The sequence below is a fragment of the Cervus canadensis genome, chromosome 25, assembly GCF_019320065.1.
Source record: "Cervus canadensis isolate Bull #8, Minnesota chromosome 25, ASM1932006v1, whole genome shotgun sequence".
NCBI classification, from domain to species: domain Eukaryota; kingdom Metazoa; phylum Chordata; class Mammalia; order Artiodactyla; family Cervidae; genus Cervus; species Cervus canadensis.
In genome coordinates, this window is record NC_057410.1 from 8,102,194 (window position 1) to 8,128,213 (window position 26,020).

General features: G+C 41.0%; 2 protein-coding genes across 4 annotated transcripts in view; one reads left to right on the plus strand and one right to left on the minus strand.

Annotated features, from left to right (window-relative positions):
* Window positions 1-5,550, minus strand: part of C25H12orf56 (chromosome 25 C12orf56 homolog) — a 76,698-nt gene extending 71,148 nt beyond the window's left edge. The window contains exon 1 of the mRNA XM_043447490.1: window positions 5,073-5,550. Coding sequence (XP_043303425.1) covers window positions 5,073-5,324 — 252 coding nt within the window. The 5' untranslated portion in view covers window positions 5,325-5,550. The remainder of the gene's footprint in view (window positions 1-5,072) is intronic.
* Window positions 1-26,020, plus strand: part of XPOT (exportin for tRNA) — a 153,444-nt gene that overhangs the window by 99,401 nt on the left and 28,023 nt on the right. The window contains exons 3-9 of one of the 3 annotated variants that reach the window (XM_043447489.1): window positions 17,028-17,161; window positions 17,611-17,666; window positions 20,882-20,964; window positions 23,047-23,103; window positions 23,927-23,996; window positions 24,674-24,892; window positions 25,773-25,957. In XM_043447489.1, coding sequence (XP_043303424.1) covers window positions 17,646-17,666; window positions 20,882-20,964; window positions 23,047-23,103; window positions 23,927-23,996; window positions 24,674-24,892; window positions 25,773-25,957 — 635 coding nt within the window. In that variant the 5' untranslated portion in view covers window positions 17,028-17,161; window positions 17,611-17,645. Of the gene's footprint in view, window positions 1-13,888; window positions 14,293-17,027; window positions 17,162-17,610; window positions 17,667-20,881; window positions 20,965-23,046; window positions 23,104-23,926; window positions 23,997-24,673; window positions 24,893-25,772; window positions 25,958-26,020 lie in introns of those variants that run through there. The other 2 variants (XM_043447487.1, XM_043447488.1) reach the window with 2 other exon arrangements.

The window sequence follows — 26,020 nt, forward strand, 5'->3', positions numbered from 1 at the left end:
AGAAAATAAAATCTGTCACTGCTTCCACTTTTTCCCCTTCTATGTGGCATGAAGTTATAGGACCAGATACCATGATCTTCACTTTTTGAATGCTGCGTTTCAAGCCAACTTTTTCACTCTCTTCTTTCATGCTCATTAAAGGCTCTTTAGTTCCTCTTAACTTTCTGCTATTATAGTGGTATCATCTGCATATCTGAGGTTGTTGATATTTCTCCCAGCAGTCTTGATTCCAGCTTGTGATTCATCCAGCCCAGTATTTCACATGATATACTCCCCTGGTGGCTCAGTGGTGGTAAAGAATTCACCTGAGATGCAGGAGACACAGGTAGACGTGGGTTTGATCACTGGGTTGGGAAAATCCCCTGGAGAAGGAAATGGTGACCCACTCTGGTATTATTGATGGGAAAATTCCATGAACAGAGGAGCCTGGGGGCTACAGTCTATAGAGTAAAAAAAAAGTCAGATATGACTGAGCGCGTGCACACACACACTCTCTCTCTCTCTCTCTCTTTGCATTTAAGTTAAACAGGGTGACAACATACAGCCTTGTCCTACTCCTTTCCCAATTTTGAACCAGTCAGTTATTCTACATCTGGTTCTAACTGTTGCTTCTTGACCCACATACAGGTTTCTCAGGAGACAGATAAGGTGGTCTGGTACTCCCATCTCTAAGAATTTTCCACAGTTTGTTGTGATCCACACAGTCAGAGGCTTTAATGTAGTCAATGAAGCAGAGGTAGATGTTTTTCTGAAATTTCTTTGCTTTCTTCAAACAAATATTGGCAATTTGATCTCTGGTTCCTCTGCCTTTTCTAAACCCAGCTTGTACATCTGGAAGTTCTCGGTTCACATGCTGTTGAAGCCCAGCTTGAAGGACTTTGAGGATAACCTTCCTAGCATGTGAAATGAGGGCAATTGTACAGTGATTTGAACATTCTTTAGCATTGCCTTTCTTTGGAATTGGAATAAAAACCGACCTTTTCTAGTCCTGTAGCTATTGCCGAGTTTTCCAAATACGCTGTCATACTGAGTGCAGAACAATGCAAAGAAATAGAGGAAACAATAGGATGGAAAAGACTAGAGATCTCTTTCTAGTCATGAATGGATATGAGAGTTGGACTATAAAGAAAGCTGAGTGTCGAAGAATTGATGCTTTTGAACTGTGGTGCTGGAGAAGACGAGAGTTCCTTGGACTGCAAGGAGATCCGACCAGTCCATCCTAAAGGAGATCAGTCCTGAATATTCATTGGAAGGACTGATGATAAAGCTGAAACTCCAATACTTTGGCCACCTGATGTGAAGAAGTGACTGATTTTAAAAGACCCTGATACTGGGAAAGATCAAAGGCGGGAGGAGAAGGGGACGACAGAGGATGAGATAGTTGGATGGCATCACCGACTCAATGGACATGAGTTTGAGCAAGCTCCAGGAGTTGGTGATGGACAGGGAGACCTGGTGTGCTGCAGTCCATGAGGTCCTAAGGAGTCAGATACTCCTGAGCGACTGAACTGAACTGAACTGAGAGATCTCTTCAAGAAAACTGGAGATATCAAGGGACCATTTCATGCAAGGACAGATAAACAATAAAGGACAGAAACTGTAAGGACTTTACAGAAGCAGAAGAGATTAAGACGTGTCAAGAATACACGGAAGAACTATATAAGAAAGGTCTTAATGACACAGATAAACACAATGGTCATTGAGATGGTCAGTGGTCATATTTGGAAAACTCAGTGGTCATTCACTTATGGCCGGACATCCTAGAGTGTGAAGTCAAGTGAGCTTTAGGAAGCATTACTACAAACAAAGCTAGTGGAGGTGATGGAATTCCAGCTGAGCTATTAAAAAAATCCTTAAAAACAATGCTGTTAAAATGCTGCACTCAATAGGTCAGCAAATTTAGTACAAGCCACTGAACTATAATTATAACTATAATAAAAACTCAGCAAAAGAGATTATCAAGGCATTTGTGCTTGGCATGATTGTACTTGTTACTCACTGAAATAATATTTTTTAAACAATTACCTATTTTAAAACATCATAAGAGGAAACATTTCTGTGTTGATTTCTTATTGCTATTGTAACACATTTCCATAAACTTGGTGGTATTAAATAACACAAACGTATTTTCTTAATGGTTCTGGGGTCAGAAGTCTGAGATGGGTCTCACTGATCTAAAATGGGTATCAGCAAGACTGCATTCTTTCCGGAGGCTCTAGGGAGAAACATGTTCTTGTGCCTTTATCAGCTTTTAGAGGCCGTCCACATTCCTTGGTTTGTGGCCCCCTTCCAACTTCAAAACCAGTCTTTCTTCGAGAGCATCACTCTGCTGCTGACTCTTCTTCTGCTACCCTTTTCCACTTTTAAGGATTTAGTGATTACATTTACCTTATACAAATAATCCAAGATAATCTCCCAATTTTAAGGTCAGCTGGTTAGCATACATGTGCAGTTGCCCAGTTGTGTCCAACTCATTGTGACCCCATAAACTGTAGCCTGTCAGGGTCCTCCACCTCCTGTACTGGCAGGCAGATTCTTTACTACTGCGTCACCTGGGAAGCTCTGCAACTGTAATTCCCCTTTGTTGTATAATATAAAATAGGAAGTAATATAAAATAGAAACAGGTACTGGAGCTATCTTTGGGGAGCCATTATTCTGCCTTCCACAGCCTTAACCAAAGTTAAACTATATTGTGTAAGATGGACATTCAATTTACTGACAGGGACTTCCCTGGTGGTCCAGTGGTTAAGAACCCGCCTTCCACTGCAGGGGATGCGGGTTCAATCCCTGGTCAGCAAACTAAGATCCCACATGTTGTGGGGTAACAGCCCACATGCCTCAACAGCAGAGCCCGCATGCTCTGGAGTCCACATTCCGAAACGAACAGTCCCACATGCTGCAACCAAGACCCAACACAGCCAAAAATTTAAAAAATTCTATCAATAATGCTGAAATCTTGAGACTTGTTCAGTACCTTTATAGACATTACATACTCTCCTATATGCCAGAAAGGTAAACTTTATACATCAAGCATGATCAGATATGCCTTTTTGTAGTATTCTTGGCTTGGGAGACCTAGGGAGCTTTACTGTACTTTGCAGATTCTGACAGCTTAAAAAGAAAGCTATATGACACCTATTGAAATATGTATACTGTCTCTTTTGGGAGAGAGTAACAATATCCTAAAATCATTACTTTCTGTCCAAAGAATACATGTTTACACTACAGACACTAGGAAAAAAGTTGACCATTTAATGTTTTCTAAAACATTTGGTCAGACATTTAAATTTTTTTAAATTTTAGTTCAAGAGAATGCAAATAGTAGCAGTGAAGAAAAGGTAGTTTTACTTCCAATGTTTGCTCAAATTAAGGCAGGAGATAGATGAGCCCCAGGCTGAACAGCTGGAGTTCATCCCCTATGGACAGATACTCCAAAATAGCAGAAGGAAAGAGAAGTTAAGACCTGCCCAGATTAAAGAGACCACATATTTATCACTCTTGAAGATAAGGAGACCGTCTTGACTATATATGCGCAGAAAGGCTTCTTGGAGGTCTAAAGGGAGGGGGCACCACCCCATATCACATTTTAAGTGACGCCAACCTATGGATCGGCCTCTTTTCTAGAATCCATCTTGGCTAAGGGATGCGTGCACACACATGGAAAGACCCTGATGCATACCAAATAAGGACTCAACCAGGCAAAGCAAGATGATTGGCCAGAGGAAACCCGGAAGAAATGCCCCATTAAAGTGATTTAAGCTGCCACAAGGGCGCAACTCTCTGAGACCACCTGTGTGTCTATCCACAATCTCCCTTTTCTCCTAATAAATGCTTTACTTGTTCCACTACTTTCTGTCTCTATGTGGAAATTCACTTCTACACAGCTGACCGGCAAGGGCCTTGTCCCTGCCCACTGGTCCCTGATGTTCTAGTCTAGGATTCAGCGCTTCACTTTGGTGGCTGACTTCAATCTCTGGCCAGGAATCCTGCCTCAATCCCCTGCAGGCTGAGGCCACCTGAGATCAAAATGAAGCAAAGAAATCAGCATAGTGATATCAGCCCACAGAGGTATTTTAAGTAGAAAAAGCTTTCCCTTTTTTCATTCAATTTCATTATTTTCTTACAGACATGTTCCAAAGAAGCTATGATTTTCTTGACCCCATCAAGTCTTGCTAGGTTCTCCCCTGGGAGACGCAGAGACTCAAACGAGGGAAAGAAACAGGAGGCTAGACACCTGTCCCCAGTGGAAAAAGGAAGCACACACCTGGAGAGCAACTCAGACAAAGGGAGCCAAGGGGGAAAAACAGTCACTGGAGAGGAGACTGCTTCCCAGCTGTTGCTGGTTTATAAGGTAAATCTATGGCTGGATGAAAGGGATACAGTAGCAGCAGCTAAAAAACTGAGACAGACTGTATCTCCTTCAAGGCTCCTGCTCTAATGTCACTCCTTCCAGGAAGTTCTCCCAGCATGGCCTGGGCCTGGATTGGATGAAATACCTGCCAGACATTGCCATGCGTCCCATACAAATCTTATCAATGCATGCACTTATTCATTCATTCACGTACTCATATTGAGTACCTAACATGGTCTAAGCCCTAAAGATAAAAAATAAATAAACAAGGCATATTCGCACTTCTCGCATGGCATTGATTTGCACTGGTTTTGGTTTTCTGTCTTTCCCACAGAATCTGCTAGGAAGGCCCCCTGCTTCAGTTTCTCATCCTCAGAGTCTAGCAAAGTGCTTGGCCCACTGTGGGTGCTTAATTAACGAAAAGAAGGGCCTTAAAGCGTTCTTCTGGTAGGAGGCTATGTTCTCAGATCTGTCGTCCTATTTGAGGGGACAGGGATGCGCGGTACACAAGATAAGCATGGGAAAAGCATCTCTATTCGGAACGCATACAGCAATCCAGTTTCCCTATGTGGCTGCTAGTCGGGAAGTATCTGGTAAAGAGAACGAGACTCCAGGGCAGGGTGGGGAAGGTCCTCCTCCTCCTCCTCCCCGCGTGTAACAGGGACTGGGGGGGTGGGGGGCCAAGAACGGGGTGCTCGCGAGCCGGTCTGCGCGCCTCACCAGGTCAATGGCTACGATGTCCCGCAGCGCCACGACTCGTCGGATGGACTTGGGCGGGTTCTCGGTCAGGTAGATGAGCCGGTCGGTGAGCACCACGTACTTTACGGTGTGTTTCTCCGAGTCAGATACCACGATGCACAGCTCATAGGCGCGGACGGCGTCGTAGACCTCGGGCTGCAGATGCCTCCGCAGGAAGGCGTCCAAGCGGCTATTCTTGCGCGCTGGGAAGCCGCAGCGCGCGGGGCAGGCCATGCGGGGCGCCCGCGGCCCAGCCGACTGCCGGGGTCGGCGGACGCCTCTGCCGGACCCCGCCTCCGCGCCGCCCGCGGTGGAACCCGCGCGCGCCACAAAGCCGCCGAACTGCGCCGCCGCCTCCCCGGGCGCTGGTGGCCGGGCCCCCGGCTTCGGAACTCCTGCGTCCGGCCCCCTGGACCACCACCGCACCCCCGCCCCCTGCCACAACACACCAACACACACACATACCCCGCGTCTGGCCCCGCCCCCCAATCTTGGTCTCATTGCCCGACAACAATGGGCGGGGCCCGACGCTGGTCCTTCTGGGCTCGCTGCCAAGCATCCTGGGGCCCTCTGCTCACCCCGGCCCCTTACCGTCCCCTAGACTAGCTGTTGCGGACCAAGTATCGGAGACCTCGGGTTTAGTCCGGTTTTCTATTACAAACGTGAACGAGATGAAATTTACCGATTTGTTTTTAAAGAAAGCAATCCTATAGCTCTATTAAGATCAACCACACAGATTTAGCATTTGATTATAAGATTGCTTGGCATAGCTCTCTCATTTTTCACGAGTAGAGACGTAGCTCTTCTTTCTGCACCTACATAAAAGCTCTCTGACAGAAGAGCCTGTTATAAATAGTTTCGCGGACACCCAAGTCTACCTAATGGTTGTGCTTGTGTTCCCAGTGCCCAGGACAACGCCCCGTAGGCAGTCAGAGCTCAATCTGTGTAGGATGAATGAATGGGTGAAGCCTGCGTCTCTAAAAAATTGAACTTTAGAGGCTGAGAAATGCTGAACATGCAGACTTGAGGCTTCAGGGTAGTAACAAGTACTATTTACTTTTTACAGACCAGGAATAACTTATTGTAAATTAGGTTAACGAGATGAGAACACAGCAACAGAAACTTACCTCCAGTAACCCTAGGTGAGAACTTTCATTTTAATTTCAAATCCTGGAAAAGTCATTCTCTCTCCCTTCCGATTCACCCAGAGACCCAGAGACAATGCGAACAGTATACGTATATTTTGTTTAATTTGTTCCAGCTACCTGCAACCCAGTATTGAATTATGTATTCTTTTTTTTTCCATTTATTTTTATTAGTTGGAGGCTACTTTACAATATTGTAGTGGTTTTTGCCGTACATTGACATGAATCAGCCATGGATTTACATATGTTCCCCATCCTGATCCCCCCTCCCACCTCCCTCCCCTGAATTATGTATTCTTTATTGCATTTTACATTTTCATTTTCCTCATATTTTACTATTGCATACTGTATGTTGTAAGCAATTTCAAATCCTTTGGGGAAACAGTATAAGTAAATTAAAACACATAAACATAAGGTAGACTAAATCGCTACAAAAGGGAACTGAGCAGAAATGTTTAGATGTAGCTAAAGAAGTCTGAGAAACTCAATAGCAGCAAAGGAATAGAAACAATATTTCTCTTTTGGAAAGACTGTATTTGGTGAGTAAGGAGAGAAGTGCCACCTGCTGACAAAACCTTAAATGACCTAGTATTTGAAGTTTTCTGAGGATCTGATCATACATCTGACTCTTCATATAAATACCTGGATGAAAAGGGAGCCCCAGGGTCATGGCTATTTCCTCTGAAGTAAGGATTATTCCTTTCTAACTCATTCTGAAATTTGCTGCCTCAAACCAGGAGAAGGAAAGGCCCGTCACATTTGCCAGAGTCATACCTCAGGAGAGTGGCTGAGAGGGACGTGGCTGCAGGGCTGGGATGGGAGGCCACGTGCGGAACAGGCCTCAGTCCAGACGGCTGTCTCCCGTCTCACAGGCTCCCTGTTTCATAGCCGCTTCCCGGGACTAAGAAACAGCATGACTGGATCAGGACCAGAAAAGAAAGCATATCTGATATGTCTGCCAGGAAGCCCACCGTAAACAAGTTTCTGGTGACAAGGGTACTAGGCTTAACAAATGTGATGGTGATGCACATGAAGAAGGGAATTTAACAAAGGGTCTGGGGGCTAAGCTGACCTCAGTTAGCTGTTTAATCTTGTGGCACACAGAGACGGCACTATCATGGTTTCCAGGCACTCATTCTCTGTGCTGTTGCCAAGGTAACAGCGAAGTTCAGCTCCCAGGAAAGGGGTTTAATAAAGGAGAGAGATCCCTGGATTTGGAGTCAGGAGAACTGGATTAGAGCACTAATCCTGTTGCTCAGTACCTGAGATTTTTGAAAAGCCACTTCACCTCTGGAGCTTCATTTCACCATCTGTGTAATGCAACCACTACTAAACATATGCCCTGCTAACTAGAGAGTTGGTGGGAGGACCAAAGGCAATGACTTATGAATTATGAAAGGACTACAGACATGTAAAGTGTCTGTATTCCCTTATCTTTTGGTAAGCCTTATAAGAATAGTTAACGTAAATACAGGTTTCCCAGGTGGCTCACTGGTAAAGAATCCTCCTGCCAAGCAGGAGGTGCAGATTTGACCCCTGGGTCGGGAAGATCCCCTCGAGAAGGAAATGGCAACTTACTCCAGTAGTCTTGCCTGGAAAATCTTATTGACAGAGGAACCTGGTGGGCTCCAGCCTATGGGGTCACAAAAGAGTCAGACACGACTTAGTGACTAAACAACAACAACATAAATACACTCTACATAGGCATTTACTCCTTATCTTCTAAATCCAACCAAACTCAGGAAGCATTTGGTACAGATTCTGTACAAGATCCCTGGGAGGAGGGAATGGCAACCCATTCCTGTATTCTTGCCTGGAGAATTCCATGGACAGAGGAGCCTGTTGAGTTGTAGTTCATAGGGTTGTAAAGAGTTGGACACAACTTAGTGTCTTTGTGACCCCATGGACTACAGCATGCCAGGCTTTCCTGTCCATCACCAACTCCTGGAGCTTGCCCAAATTCAAGTCCATCCAGTCGGTGACTCCATCCAACCATCTCATCCTCTGTCGTCCACTTCTCCTCCTGCCTTCAATCTTTCCCACCACCAGGGTCTTTTCCAATGAGTCAGTTCTTCGCGTAAGGTGGCCAAACTATTGGAGTTTCAGCTTCAGCATCTGTCCTTCCAATGAATATTCAGGACTGATCTCCTTTAGGATGGACTGGTTGGATCTCCTAGCAGTCCAAGGGACTCTCAAGAGTCTTCTCCAACACCACACTTCAAAAGCATCAATTCTTCGGCACTCAGCTTTCTTTATAGTCCAATTCTCACATCCATACATGATTACTGGAAAAACCATAGCTTTGACTAGATGGACCTTTGTTGACCAAGTAATGGCTCTGCTTTTTAATATGCTGTCTAGGTTGGATAGACATCTGGATAGAGCCAGATGACCTGGGTTCAAATTCCAGCTCTCACTTGGTAGTTAAAAAAAATCACCTTGGACAACTTTTTTATTTGGCTGTGCTGCACAGCATGCAGGATCCTAGTTCCCCAACCAGGGATCAAACCTGAGCCCTTGGCAGTGAGACTGAGGAGTCTTATCCACTGAATGCCAGGGAATTCCTGGACAGCTTACTTTAAATGTTCAGTGCCTCAGTTTTCTGACCTGTAAATGGGTAATAGTACCAACCCCACAGGGTTATTATGAGGATTAGCAATGATTCTGAGTACTTAGAACAGGTATTTGGAACATAGTGAACACTACATAAGTGTTTTAAAAATAAATTGAACCAGTATGTGATTTACTGGTACATATGTGGTCTTTCAGTTCCCCTTCTACAAAGTAGTAATATCAAATTCTTCTTTGTTGGGTGATAGCCTAACAAGTGGGCCTTAGGAAGCATCACTAAGAACAAAGCTAGTGGAGGTGATGGAATTCCAGTGGAGCTATTTCAAATCCTAAAAGATGATGCTGTGAAAGTGCTGCACTCAATATGCCAGCAAATTTGGAAAACTCAGCAGTGGCCACAGGACTGGAAAAGGTCAGCTTTCATTCCAATCCCAAAGAAAGGCAGTGCCAAAGAATGTTCAAACTACTGCACAATTGTACTCATCTCACATGCTAGTAAAGTAATGCTCAAAATTCTCCAACCAGGCTTCAACAGTACATGAACCGTGAACTTCCAGATGTTTAAGCTAGATTTAGAAAAGGCAGAGGAACCAGAGATCAAATTGCCAACATTTATTGGATTCTTGAAAACGCAAGAGAGTTCCAGAAAAATATCTACTTCTGCTTTATTGACTATGCCAAAGCCTTTGACTGTGTGGACCACAAGCAGCTCTGGAAAATTCTTAAAGACATGGGAATACCAGACCATCTGACCTGTCTCATGAAAAATCTGCATACAAGTCAGGAAGCAACAGTTAGAACTGGACATAGAACAACAGACCGATTCCAAATAGGGAAAGGAGAATGTCAAAGCTGTATATTGTCACCTGCTTATTTAACTTATATGCAGAGTACATCATGAGAAATGCTGGGCTGGATGAAGCACAAGCTGGAATCAAGACTGCTGGGAGAAATATCAATCACCTCAGATATGGAGATGACACCACCCTTATCGCAGAAAGTGAAGAAAAACTAAAGAGCCTCTTGAGGAAAGTGAAAGAGGAGAGTGAAAAAGTTGGCTTAAAACTCAACATTCAGAAAACTAAGATCATGGCGTCTGGTCCCATCACTTCATGGCAAATAGATGGGGAAACAGTGGACACAATGGCAGACTTTATTTTTCTGGGCTCCAAAATCACTGCAGACGGTTACTGCAGTCATGAAATAAAAAGACACTTACTCCTTGGAAGAAAAGTTATGACCAACCTAGACAGCATATTAAAAAGCAGAGACATTACTTTACCACAGAGGCCTGTCTAGTCAAAGCTGTGGTTTTTCCAGTAATCATGTATGGATGTGAGAGTTGGACTATAAAGAAAGCTGAGCGCTGAAGAATTGATGCTTTTGAAGTGTGGTGTTGGAGAAGACTCTTGAGAGTCCTTTGGACTGCAAGGAGATCCAACCAGTCTATCTTAAAGGAAATCAGTCCTGAATATTCATTTGAAGGACTTATGCTGAAACTGAAACTCCAACAGTTTGGCCACCTTACGCGAAGAACTGACTCATTGGAAAAGACCCTGGTGGTGGGAAAGATTGAAGGCAGGAGGAGAAGTGGACGACAGAGGACGAGATGTTTGGATAGCATCACAGACTCTATGGACATTTAAATTATCTACAACATTTAGCAATCAACTGAAATATGGAGGAGACATGTCATTATAATGAAGTCTTAGGAACCATCCAAAGCGCTGGATTAAGCAAACATTTATTTTACTAAATAATTCCCCAGTGCTCTGTTGTGCCTCAGGCTTCCTGCTTCACACCCACTTCCTATAAAAGAAACCAGTGATTTAATGAGAACCCAATAAAGACAGCTCACCTGACCTATTTTCCAACTTCTTTCTCTGCCAGGAAGCCCATTACAAATGGCACTAGGCTTAATAAGCACTGAGATGAAGAAAATTTGACACAGAACTCAGTGTTTATCAGCTCACGTTGTATTATTTCAGGTTCAATTCAATATATGTCACAGATACTTACTGAGACGTTGTTATCCATAAACAGAATCAGAAGGAACTTATTTTCAGTCCTCAAGAACTGACTACTAGGTAAGACAACCATACAAATTTAATACAAAACAAAAATACATTAATGACATGAGAGGTATGGAAAAAAATCACATCAAAAAAATGACTGATCAAACCTGGTTGCGGAAATGTAGAGTCACTTCATGAGAGAGATAGCATTCAATAAATTCTCAAAGTCAATGAGACTGTTCCTTTTTTTCCTTTTATTACAGTCAGTTTTTTAAATTTTTTTTAAGAATGTACTACATATTCACAGTGGGGGAAAAAATTGCTTTAATCCAAAAAGGTACAAGCAAGATAAGTTATTTGTAAGGCCTCCTCAGACAGCCATTTTGCTTTTTTGCATTTATTTTTCTTGGGGATGGTCTTGATCCCTGTCTGCTGTACAATGTCATGAACCTCCATCCATAGTTCATCAGGCACTCTGTCTATCAGATCTAATCCCTTGAATCTATTTCTCACTTCCACTGTATAATCCTACGGGATTTGATTTAGGTCATACCTGAATGGTCTAGTGGTTTTCCCTACTTTCTTCAATTTAAGTTGGAATTTGGCAATAAGGAGTTCAAGATCTGAGCCATAGTCAGCTCCCGGTCTTCTTTTTGCTGACTGTATAGAGTTTCTCCATCTTTGGCTGCAAAGAATATAATCAATATGATTTCGGTATTGACCAGCTGGTGTTGTCCATATGTAGAGTCTTCTCATGTTTTTGGAAAAGGGTGTTTGCTATGCCCAATGTGTTCTCTTGGCAAAACTCTATTAGCCTTTGCCCTGCTTCATTCTGTACTCCAAGGCCAAATTTGCCTATTACTCCAGGTATCTCTTGACTTCCTACTTTTGCATTCCAGACCCCTATAATGAAAAGGACATCTTTTTTGGGTGTTAGTTCTAAAAGGTCTTGTAGGTCTTCATAGAACTGTTCAACTTCAGCTTCTTCAGCGTTACTGGTCAGGGCATAGACTTGGATTACTGTGATATTGAATGGTTTGCCTTGGAAATGTTGAAAATGTTGGCAGTTAGTGAAAGCATTGTCATATGCAAGCACATATGTCTGACTCTTTGGGACCCCATGGACTATAGCCCATGGACTATGGGCTCCTCTGTTCATGGAATTCTCCAGGCAAGAATACTGGTATGGGCTGCCATTCTCTTCTCCAGGGTATCTTCCCAACCCAGGGATCGAACCTGGGTCTCCCACATTCTAGGCAGATTCTTTACCATCTGAACCACCAGGGAAGCCCATATGCAAGCACACATACTTTAAAATAATGACTGTTCTTTGTCAACATTTTGATAACTGGCATTTTACATTAGTCTGAGATGAGAAACTGTCCATTCCTTTATAGGTGGAGGAACCAGAATATGGAATAGTCAAATTTCATATCCCTCTCAGATCCTCTTCTGGTGGAGTCCAAGTAGTTCCTTATTCGTTATGAAATAATGTGTCTACAAAATGGAAATACTTTTACAGTCCTAGGCATTTGAACTACCATGAAAGGCCAGTGTTACTAAACTGTAGATAAGGTATAGATATTAGATAAGCTGTAAATTTCATGTAATAAAGATTTAACTATGAAGTATTCAAAAAATGAGTTTACAAATGAAAAAGGCAAAGATAGTACCAATATAATAGACTGTGTTTTGAAGTTATTTAGGATAATACAGTGGAATATACTGAACACAATATAGCCTTTGGAGTCACTTGGACCAGGATTAGTATTGAACTTCCACAGTCAATAGTTGACCCACACAGCTAATGTAAGAATCCATGCAATGATTCACTTATTGAATTGTAACTACAGGGTGGTACTAGGTACCAGGGATACACTGAAATAGAACAGGAATCCTAGCTTCAGATTTTGAACAAGTAAATTATAAACGTGATGCAAAAGTGACTCAAGGTACTTTATATATGAAATGCCTGGTGCAGTGTTTTGCACTGCATAAATGTAGCTGTTATATGGTTACATTAATTTTATTCTACTTTTCTGTCCATTCCCTTCTCCCTGGTTTTGTTTTTCACTCTAGTCCCACTGAGGGTAACCTAGTCTATATTCAGTACATACTTAACAATCAGTAATGAAACCTAAATACAGAGCACTTATTATATGTCAAACATAAGTATTAACTCTGACAACAAGCCTTTGAGGTAGGTACTGTTAGCATACACCGTTTTACTGATGAGTAAACAGGGGCATCCCAGTTGGCTGAGTGGTAAAGAATCGGCCTGCCAATGTAGGAGAGGCGGATTCTGTCCCTCGGCGGGGAAGATCCCCTGGAATATGGAATGGCAACCCACTCCAGTATTCTTGTCTGGAAAATCCCACGGACAGAGAAGCCTGGCGGGCTACAGTCCATGGGTGTGAAAAGAGTCCGACACTACTGAGCGAGAAAAATCCAATCGTACTGAAGTACAGATAAAATTATGTAAGTGCCTGAAACTGAGGTTAACAATCAGTGAGCGGGGTAACGGGAGTGGGACGAGCTGGGATCCAAATCTACACAGCTTGAGACTGTACTATCTCTATTCAGTATTTTAAATTAATCGGTGAATGAATAAGCCAAGTAAGAGTATCACACGAAGTAAGCTATCTTTTCACGAATGACAAAAATACTGGTACGTTTAAACTGACAAAAAATCTTCAGCGCTCGTCGGGGGATGCTCACGCGGGGGAACATGTGCCATCATAAAAGAGAAATTAAACAACTGACTCACACGTGGTTTGGACCACCACAGGTGGCTCTCCGGGACTCCGTTCTCTAACCTACCAACTACCTCCCTAAGTCTTTATGGAACATGCTAAGCAAACCCGGCCCGGCTTGGCGGGGTGGGGGGAGGGTGGTTACGGATCTCCGCCCGGGCGCAGAAGCCTCACCAGACTTCACAGCCGGGAAGGATTCCGATCGGACCCCCATCCCGGCATGCACCAGAGGCCCCGGCGACCACGCCTCCCGGCTAGCGCCCACTCGCACCGTCGCCCGGAAGCGTCGCCTGCACATTGCATGCTGGGAGTCGTAGGCTCCCGGTCCGGGCCCTCGGGCCGTCGTCAGCCCTCTCCATGAGGCTGCTGGCTTTGGTCCGCGCGACACCGACGCGGGGAGCGCGCTTCGCGCTGACTCAGCGGCGACGGCCGTGGCGGCGTTAGCCGGCCCTCACGCTCTTATCCTTCCTGGGGCGCCAACCCCGCCCGCCAGCTTGCTAGCTTGCCTGCCCGGCGCCACGCAAGAGAAGGCGCCAGGAGACGCAGAGCGGCGAGAGGCGCGCGGCCCCGGCCAGCTCCGTCTCCAGCGTTAGCGCCGCGGCCGTGGCGGAGGACGACGAGGACCAGGGCCGCTCTTCTCGCTCCCTGCTTGCGGCGCGGCTCCACTGACCGGCCCTCGGGAGTGCAGGCGGGCAGGCGGGATGGAGTGATAGGGAAGGTGACTCGGGGCTTGGGGCGGGACTCGGACCCAGTTCGGTCCACGCGAGGCTGCTGGGAAGTTGGCCGGGAGGACTGGCCCGGGAAGCCCCCATGCTGGAGAGGGGTGCGGGCCGGGGGCTCTCCGTGGCGGTGCGCCCCGAGGCTGGGCTGACTGGGTGGGGGTAGTAAGAGCTGCGGCAGAGCGCGTCCCCGGTGCGTGGCCGCTAGTTGCCCGGTGTTTCATCACTCCAGTTGCCACGAGGCTTCCTTTAGGGGAGGGATCCGGGGGAAGGAAAGGGGCAAGGCCGGCGGAGGAGGGCCCCCATCGCCTGTGGCCCCCACATAGTAAAAGTGGCTAAGCCCATTTGTAATAGTTGTAGCGTATCTCAGCAGTTTCAACTGCAGAGACCTCAAACTTGATCCCCACCCCCACCCCGTCCCAGGACAAAAAAGAAAAAAAGTATTATTTCTGTGTAGTAATTTGCCAGCACGGACACGCCATTTTTGCTCTTCCCTTCCTTACAATTCTGCAGGAATAGAGAAACATGATGTTTCCTTGTAACCAGAAAAAAAAAAATTACTTTTTGAAAGTGCTAATTAGTTGTTACTGGGGGAAGTTACGTTTGATTAAAGCGACTTGTCAGCGTGGTGGTAAAAGGCTGGAAAAATTCAGCCTTGGAACTGAAGTACAGTGTTCAGTAGGTGTAGTGGAATTTTTCCAGACTGTTTTGATTCTTGATTTAATGGATATCCATAGTAAAGTTAGGGCTTAATATTTTAAGTATTTTGCTTGCCTTCCCCCAGAACATTTGCTAGATGCATAATTGAAGGGTTTATCATATTGTAACAAATGTTTAAGCCTGCACCTCTATACCATGTTAGATATGTGTTCGTGCACAACCTTTTGCTAGGTGAATTGTCACGTTTTTGCACAGGTTACAACTTTTCAGGTTTTTTTGCGTACATGTAGGTGACTTACCATTGCATATTATCATTCAAGTGCTTTGTCCATGGGAGATTCTTTCTCTACTGACAACTGTAACAAGTTCGTTTCCTTAGATTTTATATGCAGTGTTTTTTTCTTAGTACCGCTTGCTGTTTCCCTTGATAGAATTAAAGTGACCAAGTTTATGAAATTTTCTAAAGCCATGCCATATTCAAGGAATCTTTTACAGAATTTCTCGATCTGGGATTCATAGACATTCAGATCGTCTTTTCTTTCTGTGTGAAAGAAAAATCCCCCTTTTCAGGGGGATTATCACCAAATTTTTAACAATGCCTTTGTTTTTCCATCTGTTCAAAATGCCAGTTTTCTAGTGTGATATGATAAATCAAGAATGCTCCAAGTAGTTCCCATTCTCCCACGTGCCTAGCTCTGAATTATGAGTTGCGGGCCCACTATGTGCCAGCCATGCTTTACATACCTTGTCTCATTGAAGTCTTGACTGCTTTATGAGGCAGGTGCTCTTTTTTTCCTATTTCATAGAAAGGGCTCTCTCAATTTTTGTAGTTGTCCACGTGGCCCCAGTTTGAAAATAAGATTAGAGTGCCAATCCAAATCTTTGCAAATCCAAAACCTATGTTATGTTGCATCCTAGGAACATAGTGACAAATACTCAGTCACTCCTTCCGTTTAAGGTTAATGAGAGAAAAGTAGAAAGCAGACAGTGGCAACCTGTCAGCACTTGGAGGGGCTTCTCCTCCAGTTTGGGAGAGTTGGAGAATAGGGGTCAAAGAAGCATTCTTGAAAGAGGTGACCTCTAAGCTGAGTTCTGAAGGACAAGCAGGGGTTAACCAAGTAAGCAATGTGTGCAAAGAAGGTGAAAGGCAGACTACCAGTTGTCTTGCATGGTTAGAGTGCAGAATGGTTACAGTCATTGAGAAGTGTTTGGATTTTAATCCTGAGGGCAGTAGGGAGTTACACTGCCTTGATGTAATCTGCAAGTATGACCTTAACTATAAGAGAAGGGGCTGAGCTTTCTTCTCCAAGGCTCTCAGAACACATCCTGAGTTATCATTGATTTGGCAGAACCAGGGGGAGACAGAAAAGCATGTTGTAGTAAGAATCTTCTAACCTGGATCCAATCCTGGCCTCACCATTCCCAAGAAAGGCTGTGGCCCCTTCCTCATCACCCCCTGTGCTCCCCACCCCCAGGTTCTTGCCTTTTAAGAGTAGTAAGACCAGGCCTCCTTAACTCAGGTAGAGTTTGTTCTTTATTTCTGCAAATAAATACACATTTTATCAGAAACCAAGTTGCCTTTGGGGCTGATCATGTTCTTACTTGAAAATGTTAGACTGTAAATTGTGAAAAAGTGCAGTGCTTTCCAGAGACTAAAAAAGTTCTTAAATAAGTGTTAAATCATCAGCAACATAATCTGAATTTGTATTTCTTTTTGAACTTAATGTGGTTGCACAGTTGCACTTTATTGGAGATAGTAACAGTGTAAATTAGATACTTCTATTTCAGGTAAAAAGAATTACTTTCTATACTTTATTGATGATCTTGAAGAAAAGAAATTTGAGAACCTTAATGACATACCTTAGAAATTACACAGTAGTGGACTATTTAGCAGACCCACTCTTCTGAGACAGGCTCCTATACTTGTAATTTGGATGGTTTCAAAGGAAGTTCTTTGAACTCTTAAATGTTAAAATGTCTTTGTATAATGTTATACGCTTGTAATGGTATTCAGGATAAGCATCTATTTTGCTTATCAAGTGTTTTTTTCTTTCAACTTTGTGTGTGTGTACAGATGTTTGTGGATTCTTCTGTGGGATTAGAGGGCACGCCTATTGTAATCAGAAAACTCCAAGTATAGCAGCAGGAATGGATGAACAGGCTCTCTTAGGTCTAAATCCAAATGCTGATTCAGACTTCAGACAAAGGGTAAGTCATGTCGGCTTAATCATTTTTTAAAGCATGTTACGTAAACATTTTCATTAGAGGGCTTGAATCAAAAATACATATCTGATGAAGGTTTAATTTGGATGGAAATGAATAGAGAAACAAATCTGAGGTATTTCACTATATTCTGAATACAGAAACAATGAATGATTGTGATTTATCTTCTCTGTAGTTGGCTTAACAACTATTAAAATCTCATGTAATTCAAGGCAAGTCTTTATGTCACATCATTATAATTATTTGAAAGTTGTAATGCAAAGTATTGTTCAAGGGACTTGCCATAGTAGCAGGTGTACATATTATGTTTTTCCATCGCTTGGTTTAATTTAGTCTAAACAAGTGTTTAACCCTCATGTTAGTGATGGTTAACATTCTTGTTACTTCGATCAGGCAGACATGTAAATAAGCAGGTACTATATACCGTGTCTCAGGTTACCTAAAATGATTACGTGACAAAGAATCCATTATGAGGTGCTGGGATATTTGGGTAAGTATAAACAATTAAACATATTGTAGCATGCACTTGTAATCATGGCTGAATGATAAAAGAAGAATCTAAAGAACAAGCCTGTAATTAAATTTTTTAAAGATGTGTGGGTGGTTTGAAGTATAAGGTGAATGGATGAAGAGTCATTTTCTTCCTGCTCTCATAGTAAAGGATATTTTTTTAATAAATGAGCTAAATGAAGTTAATGATTTACAAAATATATTAAAAATTTTACAAAATATAAAAGTCAACAATTTTACAGAAATTTTTTTAAATAGTAAAAAAAAAAAAAATCTGCAGGGATTTCCAGGATAGTACTGTGTACTTGTCTCTCCTGTTAAAAGAAGTAACCAGCCTTCCAGATAGAGGTAAAAGACAAAAATTGAGATTTAAATAGCTAAGTACAAGATACCTATCAAACCGGTTACGACATGAAAAGTCATTGAAAGTCTACGTCTTGTGTATATAGACAAATGTTTCTTTTCATAGGAGCTTTAGCTACCTACCTTCAAACCCTTAGTCATGAACATAGTTGAAGCATAATAAATCTGTACCTTTCGTTTAGCTTGGTTTACTTAACTTTTGACTATTTGTTTAGTTATTAAATAAGCTTCTCTGTTATTTTTTATGTTCCTTTTTTGAAATCCTTTGTTTTATAATTAAATTCCACCATCAGAACTTTTTTTTTTTAATGTGCCATGATTTTCTTTTTCAGAAAGTAAAACTAGTACATTGACAGTGGTTTTAATATTATAGAAGTTAGATTTGTTAGCAATAAAAATGGGTTCTATCAGTCAGGCATATGTTAGACGTCCTGATCCAGGCCTCATTTGATACTCCTTTAAGGCAACCTGAGCAATAATTAGAATGAAAAATAAGGAATTGTGAGGAAAAGTAAGTTCTGATAGTTCTGATGCTGGAATTGAGGAGTAGCAGGAACTTAATTCAGTTTTGTAATAGGATAAATGACTACCAACCCTGGTTCCCAATTGTCTGTCTATAGTTCTCTGTTTTCTCCCTGGGCACTAAGTAACTGAACTGACTCTCTTGCCACCTAGAGACAGTGGAGCATTAGAAAGGTGTGAGACAGAAGAACTGGGCGATGAAAACTGACTTGTTCATCATTATTACAGTGTTTTTTTTTTTTTATAATGCTAGTATCACATGGATTCAGAGTGCAAAGAATAGTTAAAACTGAAAATTTTCAAGTTATTATCACTTAAAAAAATAGAATATCTGTCTTTGGCTTAAACCTTAGTGACAATTCTAGCAGCTGAATCATACCTCCCCCACCTGTTTTGGTAAGTTTTGTTTTATTAGATGGTAATGCCGTCTGCAAGACTGACTACAAACTTGTCCCCGCCCAGGCCCCTGAGATACTCCTAAAGGAAACTCGAGGCTTTATCGAATAGGTATTGTTAGACACATGAACTAGATTTTTTTTCTGCTGCTTGAGCTCCTATATTCTTAATTCTAAAGGCAGCCGTTACTTACAGTTAAGATAGTATTTGGTGGTCTTCATCTACTCAATTCTTTCACCTGGTCCTCTCTCAGTGGGAACAGCCATTGAGACAACATATAAAAACTCATTTCCTCATGCATACAATTGCGTAACACAGGAAACCATCACCTAACTACACGCGCATCACTCACTCAGACATGTCCAACTCTTTGCAGCCCCATGGACTGTAACACGCCAGGCTCCATGGTTCATGGAGTTTTCCAGGCAAGGATGCTGGAGTGTGTTGCCATTTCAGTAGCTTTCCATTATTATTGCAGGTTTAAAAATATACGTATATTTATAAAATAAATAAAAATATTTATTTGGCTGCCTCGGGTCTAACTTGTGGCAAGCAGAATTTTTTGTTGAGTGTGTGAGGTCTCTCATTGTGACTCAAGGATTCTAACTTATTTTTTTTAACCTCTAACCCAAAGGAAAAAATAATTTTATATCATATGTATGTATATTGGAGAAGGAAATGGCAATCCACTCCAGTATTCTTGCCTGGAGAATCCCATGGACAGAGGAACCTGGTGGGCTACAGTCCACGGGGTTGCAAAGAGTCGGACATGACTGAGCGACTTCACTTCACTTTCACATGTATGTATATACACACGTGAATATATGACATGTACACACGTAAGGAAAACAAGTCATACAAAATAATAGTTATTCTTGTTAGGTGCAGTGCACTCTAATATCTCTATTCTGTTTCATTTTTTAAATTGCTGATCAAGACTGATAAAATTGTTTTCACAACATTGATGAGGCACAAACCACATTTAAAAAAATATATATTGGCTAATTGAAATTAGATTCCTCAGCTCATTTCAAGGTATGTGCTTAATTGCTTCAGACTCATTTAGCAATGTTTCTAGAGATTATGTGTTATTTTCTTGACTGAGATATTTTTTGCAAGTTACTGAGATGACTGTTTGTTCTCACATGTGAAACTGGCATCTGTCATTGATCTCCACTGCAGCATACAAATGGAAGAGTGTGAGTCACCCCTGTTTTCCCAGCAGTGGTAGATAGCCTATGGACTTGGTGCTGCATCTGTTCTAGAGGATACTTGCTCTTGTAACAAGACCCAGAATTGATGAATACAGGGATGAGAAACGCATTTCCTAAAGCTTTGACTTTTTTAGTTATTTGGTACTTCCCTAAAATTCATATCAAGCAGTTCAACTCTGATTTTAATCTCACCATTTAGGAAACTTACTGATGCAGTTGAAAAATGGAAATAATTCTATTTTTCTGTTAAATGGTAAATCAAATGATAATACAGAATATGTTTCATCCTTTATATGTAGTCACTTCTTTAATAGCATGTTTGCTATTAATTAGGAAAAGTATTCTTTATATCCCATTTTATAATTGCATGTACCTCAGGACTATAGTGCTTGGCAGAGCACTGGTGTGTTTCCTCTTGATTCTTCTAGTAACCCAGTGAGGTCTGCAGGGCATTTTTGTGTTGTCTCCTTTCCCATAAGGAAACAAGTTAGAAGTATCCAACTGATGGAATTTGTTTTTTACTTAACCTTTTTCCTAGGAATAATCATTCAGTTGCACCTACTCAGAAGCCTGAATTCAATGTTCAGCTGTTTTTTTTAGTCACTGTAGTTAGTTCGCTACTCTCAGTAAACTTTGTTGAGTATTGGCAAGAATTGAGGTTGACTATTCCAAATGCATGTTCTGCTTTGCAATTATACAGGCCCTGGCCTATTTTGAACAGTTAAAGATTTCCCCAGATGCCTGGCAGGTGTGTGCAGAAGCTCTGGCTCAGAGGACATACAGGTAATTAAAGCAAAATATACATAACTTGTAGAAGACTTTAAATTTTTATGAACTTGGCAGGATTGTTTTATTTATCTGTTTGAAAAAGGCTTTCATAAAAACATTTTATGACTTAGTTTTAAAACACTGTTCAATGTAGAATGAGGAAAATAGTAAACTAAAAATTTTGGCCAATTCTGAATTCACTTTTCACTAAAACTATCCTTTCTTTGCCTTATTCTGAGTACCTGGCAGTAGATTCCAGCTGGCATATAGTACAGTAGAAATTTCCTTATTTTCTTATGAGGAGGAGGGATGGTTGGTTTTCTAAAAACGTGGTAAAGAAGGTAATCAGAAATTATTTATCTTAATTTTTAATTTAAGTGCATAAACATTCAGTTACTAATCTTTTGATGTCGAACCAACGATTTTTCTTTGTGTATGTGCCACAAATCACTTTGTGATTCTTAGTGTTGAAAATATTGAAATCCCCCATAACTGATCCTCTCCCAATTTCTGCTTTGGGTCCCTGTAGTGGATTGAAGAACAGTGAATGTGGATTTCTAAACCTTTCATTTATTTGTTCCCACATCTCCAAGTCTTCTGGTTATCTGGCCCACAATACTCATGTACAAGGTTTTTTTTCTCCCATGCATTGTGACTTTCTATGAACTCTTTCTAAAGCTTTCAACTTAACTGTTACAAAAACAGAAACTCATCATACTCACTGTTATTTTATATAGTAGTTAAGTAAGTTACTTAAATATAAAAGAAGTACAGTGCACCTAGTGAGACTCGGGGAAGCACACTGACTAGTTGTGAACAAACAACTCTACTAGTGGGCTTGTAAGTAAGTTTATAGGGGTCAGGGAGAATTCCTACCTAGATTTCTTGCATGCTGGGAGTATCAGTCACTACATTTTATAGCTGAAAGCAAGTGCTCCAATTTAGTGAAAGTTGATTTTGAAGAACATCTATATGTCTTAGAGTAAATGAGGGCTGGCTTTTAATTAAGGGCTCCCTGTAGTTTATATTTTGAGTGAAAAATCTAAGTCTTACATAATTAAAGCTTCAGTGCAATCCATGATAAGAATAGAAACCCTAAGGTCTTAGAAAAGATGCTAATTAAATGTAACTTTTTAAAAACCTTTTAAAAATTAGGTTTTATTTTCTTAAGTGTGAATTTTTTTTTGGTGGAGAGGTTAAGGGATGTAGTCAGAAAGAAGACAATACCTCCATTCTTACATTGACTATAGTTAGCTTTGTATAAGAAAAATTGTTCCTTGACTATGCCTGACTCAAACCAACTGTCTAAAAAGAACATTGTTGTTCATTAAAGGGACTTGGTCAGAGCTTGTAGCTAGCTCACTGCATCTCTGTTGTCACTCCTAGGAAGACACTTAGAAGTGGACAGTGGATGGATATTGATTTTTAGTCCCCCCCTTTTTAAGATCATATGTCTGTTTTTACTTTCTTTCTTTTTTTTTTAAATGACCTCACCATGCAGTGTGCAAGATCTTAGTTTCCCAACCAGGGACTAAACCCATAACCCATACAGTGGAAGTGTAGACTCCTATTGACTGGACCACCAGGGAAGTCCCTAAGGCAACATATTTGTAACCTCGTTTTCTATATGAATTTCGGGGCTGGACTGCCAGTCTAGGGGACTTCTCTTGTTTTGGATTTTGCTGCAGTAGAACTTTTAAGTTTAAGTGTGGCTTTGATGACCATCTCTGACTTGACACAGTTTCTGGCTGTTCTACCATTTGTCATTTTACATCTATCCTTTCTGTTGTAAAATGTAAGAATTGCTTTGGGAATCCTGATATCTAGAATTTGGGGGGAATGCTCTCTGTTTGCAAAGTGCTATATGTACTTAAAGTGAATCTTAATTTGGGATTATTCTGTTTGTCAGATTTCTGTTGAATATTATATAAAGTTCTCTTAGCTTACAAATGGATGTGAATGTAACACTTGAGAGCAATAAGCCAAAAGTCTGGTTTGAGAAACTTTGAACTGAGTTATTCATTACTAGTTACCTTTGATTTGTTTTTCCCAATTCATATTCGCTTTATCTAATTTTTCTTTTTTTTTCTTTTTCAGTGATGATCATATTAAGTTTTTCTGCTTCCAAGTACTGGAACATCAAGTTAAATACAAGTATGGCTTTTCTCACTAAGATTTGCGGGGAGCGGCTATTTCTGAAATTAGTTTTTCCCTCTTTGGGGATATCATAACATTGGCTGTAAATTGACATTATGTGTCATATCCAGCTTTGAGATATGTTCTGATTTATCCCAAGGTGTTTTAAAAATATCGAGTTCATTAACTCCATAAAAGAATCCAGTCAGTACACAGGAAAAAGTTAAATTCCAGTTTCTCTGGGAAAGAATTAAAAGATACGGCAACCCCGCGCCTGTATCAGTACATGACCACTCTCTGTTAAAGCAGAGTGACATTGTGGGCACTTGTATTTGGAACCCCTGCCTGTTGTTGTCTAGTCACTCAGTCGTGTCCAGCTCTTTGTGACCCCATGGACGGTAGCCCGCCAGGCTCCTCCGTCCTTGGGATTTCCCAGGCAAGAACACTGGAGTGGGTTGCCATTGACTTTTCCAAAAACCCCTGCCTAATTTAAGCAGAAACCGTGAATTGCTGCCCCAGGGATCCTTATTTTGCCTCCTGATTTATTCTGGAAATCACAGACCTGAGACCATGGACTTATTTTCATTTGAAAAATTGTGTAGCTGCCATTTTGTTTTAGCATGAATTGGACCACAGATCAAACTAAATCAATATTGATAGCTCTCCAGCCACTCCCACCCCTGTCTTTAAAGTGGTAATGAGAATTATTACCAATTTATCATAGGGAATTTTAGGTAATTGCTATACAAATTTTCTGTTTCAAATATAAGAGGCCATTCCTCTTTAAAAACCACATACACTAAATATTACCATTATTGTTTTTCTTCTGTATTTTGAACAGATATTCAGAACTAACCACTGTTCAACAACAACTAATTAGAGAGACGCTCGTATCTTGGCTTCAAGCTCAGGTAAAATAGTAGCTTTTACATTTAGTACCTCAAATTGCCAGATATTTCAGTTTTTATTTTTGGAAGTTTGCAGCTTCACCTCAAAAATGTTGCTCATTTATCCTCCATTTGATCATGTAGCTCTTTTAGAAAGTGCTGGCTTTGAAGATTACGAGTGATAAAAAATTAGCAGTAACTTAAAATTATGTCAGTAATTGAAGCTGTCATTCTTTCCATGACACATGGTGGAAACTTTTGGTTTTAAAATGTAATTTTAACTACTAAATAAAAGTCAATTTTCACATTTAAGGTGAACCCTTCTGGAACGATTCTTCACAAAGAGCCCTTTATAAAGGAGCCAATAGTGTTCTTTATTCACAGTATTTTATTTTTCATTAATTTTAGCTAATTTTAACATATTAAAGCAGTTGTGTAGCTAGAATAATTATCTTACAGAGCAAGCAACTAGAAGAAAAATCATTGTGTTTGTTTTCTTCTTAGAAAAGGCCTTAAGAACCACTAAAACTCTGCCCATGAAACTTTAATACTTAGGTAATTCTCAGGCGTGTTTGCTGCACAGCTGTAGGAGACCATGGTGCAGTTTAGTGGGATTTTGCCTGTTGATGATAAATAGGAGAACAACGTTTGAGTCTTTTCCATTTACATTTAATTTCATGAACTGTATCTTTGTTTGTCAGATGCTGAATCCCCAACCAGAGAAGACCTTCATACGAAATAAAGCTGCCCAAGTCTTCGCCTTGCTTTTTGTTACAGAATATCTCACTAAATGGCCCAAATTTTTTTTTGACATTCTCTCAGTAGTGGACCTAAATCCAAGGGGAGTAGATCTGTACCTCCGAATTCTCATGGCTATTGATTCAGAGTTGGTGGATCGTGATGTGGTTCACACCTCAGAGGCAAGTCACGTCTTATTAATAAGTTTTTAATTTGGATATTGCAAGAGATATTGGGTACATAATAAAAGGATCAAGAAGGAGTTTTTTTGTTTTGTTTTTGAAAAAACTTAAATATTAAAAATACTTACAAATTTGCTCAACATTTTGAATTTTGTTTTACAAAAGAACTTAAATTGGGGTTTTTTCCCCCAGGTATAGGGTGAAATTAGAGCATTTAGCGTGTGTTTTTTTTTTTTTTTTTTAAGCCAGACAGGAACTTCCTCTAGTGAAACAAACAAATTGATTTTTTTCCTATGAATTTGTAGAGAAATGTGGCCTATATTTACTATTACTTTACAGTTGCCGAGTGAGGAAAAAGCATTGCCACGTACCAGTGCTAGGTTCTTCTGTATTCTCAGTCACACAGGCCATGACCTCAGTCTTTCTCTATTTCTTTATTACCCAATATAACTTTCTCCTTTTTCTTAAAGAACACAGTGGAAAGAGCTTCATTCAAATGTGTATGACGATTTAAGGTTATTGTGTGTTAAATATGACATTTATAAAGAGTATTGTTTATATTATTGCTGTTCTCTTAAATAGTTTAAGTATGTTTGTATAATACTGAGAAATAACTTTTATCACATGGTTAAAATTTCTAAGCAGTGTTTTTTTTATAGTTTGTGTTTAATAAATTATGTCCAAGTTGAATGGAAGGAAGAATTAGAATCACAGCTTATGATTTTAGAGCAGACAAATAGGAAATACTGGCAGGGAATGTGTTAACAAGTCAGGAAATGTAGTGGTGAGGAAATTACTGTGTGCAACTATTACACAGATATCAAACATTATCTTGGGAGGTAATCTGATTGTATATATGGTATTTTGGGGTATTTTTTAGGAGGCTCGTAGGAATACTCTCATAAAGGATACCATGAGGGAACAGTGCATTCCAAACTTGGTGGAATCATGGTACCAAATCCTACAAAATTATCAGTATACCAATTCAGAAGTGACATGCCAGTGCCTTGAAGTAGTTGGGGCTTATGTCTCTTGGATAGACTTATCCCTTATAGCCAATGATAGGTAAGTAAATCTATATTTTAAGAATACAAACCTGCAGAATACAGTGTGTAAAACTCATGAATT